This window comes from Aquarana catesbeiana, linkage group LG03 (genome assembly GCF_042186555.1).
Source record: "Aquarana catesbeiana isolate 2022-GZ linkage group LG03, ASM4218655v1, whole genome shotgun sequence".
NCBI classification, from domain to species: Eukaryota; Metazoa; Chordata; class Amphibia; order Anura; family Ranidae; genus Aquarana; species Aquarana catesbeiana.
In genome coordinates, this window is record NC_133326.1 from 254,562,319 (window position 1) to 254,570,220 (window position 7,902).

At 43.2% G+C, this 7,902-nt stretch overlaps 1 protein-coding gene across 7 annotated transcripts in view; it reads left to right on the forward strand.

The window, feature by feature from the left end:
* USP15 (ubiquitin specific peptidase 15) overlaps window positions 1-7,902 on the forward strand; it is a 190,694-nt gene that overhangs the window by 100,279 nt on the left and 82,513 nt on the right. For all 7 annotated transcript variants that reach the window (XM_073619986.1, XM_073619990.1, XM_073619988.1 and 4 more), the window contains 2 exons: window positions 492-650; window positions 827-1,051. In XM_073619986.1, the coding sequence (XP_073476087.1) occupies window positions 492-650; window positions 827-1,051 (384 nt within the window). The remainder of the gene's footprint in view (window positions 1-491; window positions 651-826; window positions 1,052-7,902) is intronic.

The following is a 7,902-nucleotide window of genomic DNA, read 5'->3' on the forward strand; positions in this document are numbered from 1 at the left end:
GGATAGCGGGGTGCTTTTAACCCCAAAGAAGGGGTTAAAGCTCCTGTGTTGCGGCGCAACCGAATCGCTTTTCAGGCACTTCAGAAGCACTGCCCATTCATTGCAATGGGCAGGGGCGTTTTGGGAGCGCTGTATACAGCACTCCCAACCCGCCCCAAAGATGCTGCTTGCGGGACTTTTCTGAACGTCCCGCAAGCACACCGCCCGGGTGTGGAAGCACCCATTATGTAGAATAGGAGGCAGTTTTCAGGCGCTATTTCTAGCGCTAAAATGCCTGAATACTGTATAAAAGGGGTCTTTGTGTTCTGAGTACAGTATGAATTTGTGTGTTTTTTAAAATCAGCACGTTGGCTGTAAACCTCTTCAAATTTTCATGTACTATAAGTGGATATATGCCCTACTGGCTTTTGTGACCTATTTTTGTGCTCTATACTATTTCTAATAAAAGCAAACTCATTTTTGTTTTTTATTTTTATATTGCTTTTCTGTAGACTCAGGTAGGCCGCTTTGCACCTCAGTTTTCTGGTTATCAGCAGCAGGATTGCCAAGAACTCCTTGCTTTCTTATTAGATGGCTTACATGAAGATTTAAATCGAATTAGAAAGAAGCCTTACATCCAACTAAAAGATGCAGAAGGAAGGCCAGACGAGGTACTTGTCATGTCTGAATTCTTGTGCAGATCCTGTCTCTTATTAATAGTGACAGTGCTTTCTAGGCATTCTAGATGGTCTGCTCTTGTGTGTCATAGTAACAGTTCAAGTGTCAACCGTCTTAACTGTGAAGACATGAATAGTCATGTTGTATTTATATTCATTTCATATTGCAGGTGGTGGCTGAAGAAGCCTGGGAGAACCATATAAAGCGCAATGACTCCATTATAGTTGATATATTTCACGGGCTATTTAAGTCCACCCTAGTATGTCCTGAATGTTCAAAAATTTCTGTTACTTTTGATCCTTTTTGTTACTTAACACTTCCGCTACCGATGAAGAAAGAGCGTACCCTGGAAGTATATCTTGTTAGACTGGATCCCCTTTCCAAGCCTATGCAGGTAGGGTTAAATTAATGTGTTGTGGTTAATGAATTGAAGCATCAAGCTATTTATTTTTATAAGTAAACATTAGATAATTGAGCACGTACTGCATGCACCAGCAGAACCATTTATTATTATTTTTTTTATATATCCAGATCTTACAAACAGATTTATATAATGTGCCATACTTAAAGCCCTCCGGGCAAATTTTTTTTTCCCTTGCAGTGGCGCTGTGCCCGCACTGCATAGGTCAATCGCTTCTTTTTTTCTAGGGGTGAATATAAACTTTATACTCACCTAATCTGCCAAACCTCTGGGAAAACTGTGCTCTCCATGGTCCAGCAGTGGACTGTTCCTGTCTATGGAACCTGCTCTGGTTGTGCTGACTTCAGGAACAGTCCATTTTAAAGGCTACTGGACTGCACAGGTGCCGGACCACTCTTGTGTGGGTAGGATCTGTGGATCAAGCAAGTGTATCTCCACTGTCATCTCCCCCAGAATAAAATAAGCAGTTAACCCATGCAGTGCAGACACAGCCCCACTGCCTGGAGATTAGCTTTAAAGTGGTTGTAAATCCTAGAACAAAAAAAACAAAAACTGCAAGACAAAGGCATATTGAGCTAGTATGCATAGCATGCTAGGTCATTATGAATTACTTACCTGAGATCGAAGCCCCTGCAGCCGTCCTCATACAGTGCTCCGGCGGCCGACATGGCTCCCGAAATTACTCCCGGGTATTGCGGGCTCCGGCGCTGTGATTGGCTGGAGCTGCGATGACGTCACTCCCGCGGGAGCCGCCGGTAACGGCACACTCACTGAAGCAATGGTAAGTACGTGCCATTGCTTCAGTGCGCATGTGCCGATGATATCGGCACATGCAAATACAGGGGATATCTCCTAAACTGTTCATGTTTAGGAGATATCCGGGGTAGCTACAGGTAAGCCTTATTATAGGCTTACCTGTAGCAAAAATTGTGTTGTAAGGGTTTACAACCACTTTAAGGTTTCCACATAGAACAGTAGAAGTGGTTATACTGAGGTGATGAAGTTTGTGAGTGGATTTTCAATCCTTCCTATGCAAAATCCTGGGATATGAATCTATTACAAAGAGCTATTTTGTTCTATATGTAAGAGTACCCATAGAAATTACATGATGTTCAACCATTTTCTGTGTGCATGCAGAAACCATCCCCCAAGGTAGATAATAATTGGTTGGTGGAAAACCTTGAGTACAATGATACACCAGTTGAGATGAGTTGTTACTTGAAGTGTCTGCATGCAGCCCCCTCCCCCATCTCCCCTGCCTAGACATAGATATGAACATTTGGCCTTGCTTAGAATTCATTATTATAGGCAAAAACCACAAGACCTAGGTATCTGAGGACTGTTAGAATGCATCTGCCTGACCACACTCTTAAGCTGGCCATAGATGGATTAAAATTCATATGGTCAGCTGAATTTTGATCCCTCGATGGTCATTCCCACTAGAAGCTGATCTTACAGTTGATCAATGTATTCTGACAGCAATGAGTCAGCCAGCTGGCTGATCAAAAAAAAAATGATCCATCTATGGCCAGCTTTAGGTATACAAACCTGTCTGCAGACCAGGTTTAAAATGAGTATACTGACTTTAATTAAATATGCTTTGTTTTGGGCTTTATTCGTGTTTTATTTGAAATCCAAGTGAATGCAGACCATGAAGCTGACCTCTATCAGTGCCTGCATGTACCTTCAGGTACCATAAAGCATAAAACTTTGGGCTTATTAGGCACACTTCAAATAAGAGACAGAGCACCAGCAGTAATACATTGTCAGACTCTGCTACATACACTTTTGCTGGCACTGAACATGATGTTGGTATAAAATGTGCAATGTGTGATCTCATCAGTGTGATGCTGATCCTTAATTGTCCAGTCATTGGATTTAGGATATGTTCATGACCATTGTTCTTTATCAAGCCTTGCTGCTAGTACAGTGAAGGTTGTTTGTCTGACATGGTAACAGTGTGTGGATCACAAAATTGGTTGTACAGAATTTGGAATCCATTTGTCAGGTAAACTTGTTCCCATTTCATAGAATTGAGCTTTAAGGATGTTTAAAGAGAGCTCTCAAACTTAACATTAAAAAGGGAACTGTCTGGATAATAACATTGGAGCCCCTTTTCCAAGTGTTTGAAGGTGCAAACTCCATGACTGTCCTATTTATCCATTCTTTACTACTTGGTGTGCCCTTATGATCACTTAAAGGCTATTACACTGAAAATAGATATTGACATTCTTTGTAGATGCTGGAAAGTTAAATCACCAAATGATATTTTACATCTGTCTGTAACTGCAATAGTGAAATCTCTCGCTTTCCAGTTTCCAGGTCTGCACACCAGCAATAGTCACTATTAGGGGGTGCCACTGTCCCTGCAGAATATATCATTTACATTATAAAATGCAAAACCTAATGAAAGCTGTGAGAACCCCTAGAACAATGAGATCTCCCTTCTTGATTCCCCAAGAGATCTAAGAAACCATTTCTCTCTAGCAGGTTGTGCAGTGTTATTGAACAAAAGTAAAAAAAAAAAAAGGGAGCACTCCATAAGAAGCTTACTGATTTTCTATTAACTGGTTCTAGGCTAAAGAAAAAACGTCATCATTAAATGCAGGAAGTGTGTAGTCTCTCCTTGCTGTGTGTCTGGGACCCCCTCTCCCAGTATACAGTAATTGTCAGCTTTAATTAATCAAAGCCGGGATCACTATATACTCTTAAGTTGTCCTCAGCTTCAGCTGTCAAAAAGCATTCTGACTCTAAATAAGGCTGCATGTACAATGGCCGACCCTAAACGTTACTCCTGGCAAAAAAAAAAAAAATGCTAAACTCAGTAAAAAAGGTAACGTGATTTTGCTGCATTTGCGTTTTTTTGCCAAAATATTCCTCTCCTGAACACAATTTTTCTGCATTCAGGAGAGGGGTATTTAACTGCCCCTAAACTCTGCTGCTCCTAAACTCTGATAAAAGCCTATGTGTACATGGAAACATAGACTTTTATTGAGTTAAGTTCAGGGGCTTTGGCAAAAAAAAAAATGCCAAAAGCTCCTAAACTCATCTAGGAGGAGCAGTGTGCATGAGGCCTTAGGCTTCATGTACACAGGACGTTTGAAAACCTCTTCTGAAAGCTGGAAACTTGACAGCTAGTAACAAACGGTTAAAAAACGCCAGTTTTGCCAGTTAAAATACCATGTTTATGCACGATTAGAGGCGGTTATGAGTCTTTGCGTTTTCTTTAATCGTACATCACGGGACACAGAGCCATAGTAATTACTATGTGGGTTATAGTCCACCTTCAGGTGCTGGCCACTGGCACACCCTAATCAGGAAGTTGCCTCCCTATTATAACCCCTCCCATACCGCGAGCATCTCAGTTTTTTCACCAGTGTCTAAGGTGTTGGTCACGAGTGAAGATGTGCTGTGCTGAGCTCCACTGGAGCAATCCTTGCTGGGGCTAGCTATGCAGCCGGATCCATTCAAAGTATCTTTTAGGCCAAAATGAATGGTACCCGGTCCTCCTGTCCAAAGGAACAAGGTCTTTGCTTGGAAACCCTTCTCTTTTTAGAGAGCTGGACCCCGGGATCCAGTACTTTTGGTATTAAGGCCATAAAGTTTTACTGACGGGGTGCTATTACAGGTCCAGGATTGTGGGGTCCCCGGTTCCTGAAGGTTTGTTACCGGAACCCACCGTGAAGGGTGAAGATGGGTCTGTTGGTTTTACCACAGAAAACCCTGCGGTGGGAAAGGTAAGTGGAATTTTCTAAGGAATTTTTAAATTTTCTTATGAAATGTCTCCTTTAAAGTAAATGTTGTCATGCCTAAGTGTCACAACTGAGGGCTGTATGGAGCACGTAACTTCTCATGCTTTGCTCAGAGATCACGCTGTGTCACAGAAGCAGTAGACTTTTTTTCCTTCGGCTAGCAGGCAGACCTCTGGTAAGTTTGGGGGGTTTTGCTTCCTCCACACACCCCCACCTGGGCTGAACTCTTCCCCTCTTCATGAGGCTGAGTATTAAGGAGAACTGAAAACGATCGGCAATGCCGTTTCCTTTCACCGCCCCTACTCGGCGGCGGCTTCCAGGTCTCCTCCACGCCATCACTCCCTCACTCACAAGCCGATAACGTGGGATTGGAGGCCCGTGCTTGCGCGGGAAAACTTTTTCTTTGAAAGAGAAAGGAGGGTGGTGCGATTCGAGGTGGGGGCAGGACTTAGCGCGGCGTTGGCGTCCTCCAACGCGGGAGTGTGTTTTTAAAAGAAAAAAGTCCATTTGTGCTGGCTGCAAAATTGTCAGAGAGACATAACAGCAAAGAGGAGCATGAAAGAGGTTTTGGTGACACAGGCATTTCCTATTTGACACATTTACTATTTGCATCAGGCTGAGCATTAATAGCAGCGGCAGTGGCTGACTATTGCTCAAGTAGTGGATGCGATTTCTTCTGGTAGTACTTCTGCTTTGTGCATCGGGCTAAGGTCAGAAGGGGGGGTTGAAACACCCCCAAAAAAAAGCTAAAAGGGTCTCAAGCTCTGGAAAGCCTACTCATTTCTACAAATGGCATCCTCCCCTGTGAGAGGGTGGCTGGTCAGAGTGAGAAACGGGGTCATGAAATGTTTGCAACTGTTTTCAACACTGCAGCCCCTGTTTATTTTACTAAAAAGATTTTTTTTTTCCACAGCCATGATAGGTTTAAAAAAAAAAAAAGTTTAGCGACTTTAATCGCATCCCAGTATGGGTCAAAATGCGACAGGTTCACTTCCATTGCCCAGGACCCTCAAACTGAGGAACTAGGGGCGGGAGAAGACGAATTCCCTCAGGGGACCGTGGTGAGGCTGATGACTCCTCTTCTGAGGTATCAAATGCGGGAGAATCAGCTGTTTCAATCTTAAGATTGATGGTGCAATTTCTTGCTGAATTGTCCACTCCACATTTATGTACCCTTAACTGAGTGTTTGGGTTCGCTAAAGCCTCCTCAAGCTGTGCATGCCTTTTTCCGCCCATTCATTGTTGGAAAAGCTATTTTGTATCTGAGAGGATCACCCAGATAAGCATTATTTTCTCTCCTAAAAAGTTTTCACACTTTATCCTATGGTGAAGGAAATTCACTAAGTAGGTTATACCAGCAATTAACGCTGTTATATCCTCTGTGAATAAGAGTTTGACTTGTCCGGCAGACAATGCTCAAATGCTTAGGATATTTAAAAAAAAGCAAAAAAAAAAAAAAAAACATTTTTTTCTCTGGCAGATTGAGTGTCTCAGCCTACACTGACAGTAATTGCTTTATCGTTGAGAGACCAGTTTAAACAGGTGTTCAAGGTTATTCTGCTCAGCAGGCCCAGGATCTGGCAGCTTTATGTTTGCAATAGTTGCTTTGAGAGATTCTGTCCTTCAGGCCTTGCGCCCTTCGCTAAGTACCATGCAGAAGCTCCTGGCTAGTCTTCCTTTTGCGGTGAAACAGCTATTTGTGGATGTTTTGGATAATACATCCAAAGAAATTCTAGTGGAAAAAGTACCCTTTTGCCATTTAAGAAAAGGAGTAAATGTATTTTCATTTTTTAAAGCTCCTTCTTCTGTGCCAGGGGCATCTGCCTCCAGGCAGTCACGACGGCTTCTGCTGTCAGGTTCAAAAGGTAATCCTCATGGTTAACCCCAGGGATAAAAGAGGCCTTGGGGGAGGAAACCTACAAGATACTGAAGCCTCCTTATGAGGAGGCGCCCCCGCCCGCTCAATAGGGGGAATTCTTCAGCCGTTCTCAAGGATCTGGCAGGAAGAGTGTCAAGACGAATGGGGGACTTCCTCAATAGCTCCAAGGTACAAACTGGAGTTCCAAGAGTTCCCGTCTCCTCGTTTTCTCAGATCAAAAGTTCCTGAGGATCCAGAAAAAAGAAGTCTTTCTCTCAAGCATTGGACCATCTTTTGGCAAAAAGTGATCATGGTGGCCCCTATGTAAGAGCAGAGGTTGGGGTTTGGTTAAATCCAAATGAACATTCTGGATACCAAAAATCTAAATTCAATTCCTGAATATAACCACTCTTTTTTCGCATGGAGTCAATCCAATCAGTTATCTCCATCCTACAAGGAGGAGAACGTCTGGCGTCAATCGACGTCAAAGATGCATACCTCCATATGCCTATTTCCTCGCTCACTAGTAGTATCTACTTTTCAAGGTGGAAAATCTTCATTTTCAGTGTGTAGCTCTGCTTTCCGGTCTAGCTACTGCACCTTGAGTGTTTACAAAGGTTCTGGCCCCTCTTCTAGCCAGATTAGGGGCCCAAGGTATAAAGATTATGCTTTACCTGGACGATCTGTTCTTGATAGTCCAGTCAGTAGCCCACTTAGACCAAAGTATGGTCACCACATTCAACTACCTAGAATATCTAGGTCGGTTTCTCAGCGTAGGAGAAATCTTTAAAACCATACTTGGGTCTGATCATAGGTACACCCAGAAAAGGGTATTCTTGCCCCAGGCAAAGATCAGTGCCATAAAGGAACTGATTTAGGTGGTCGAAGCAAAATGAATCCTTCTATTCAACTTTGTATGAGGTTGTTGGGAAAGATGGTGGCTTCATTCAAGGCCATTCCTTTTGCTCAGTTTCATTCGAGACTGCTGCAAAACATTATCCTATCAGCTTGGAACTAAGGGTTCAAGCTCTAGATTCCCAATGTGTCTGACTCCAAAGCATACGGCCACATCACTCTGAAAGCGCCCAATCTCATCTGATCGTGGAGGCTAAGCAGGGTCAGGCCTGGTTAGCACCCAGATGGACCACCGGAAATACCCGGTACTGTAGGCTGGATACGCCGGAGCCTCAGTTCATGGTTAATATCCCTAAATC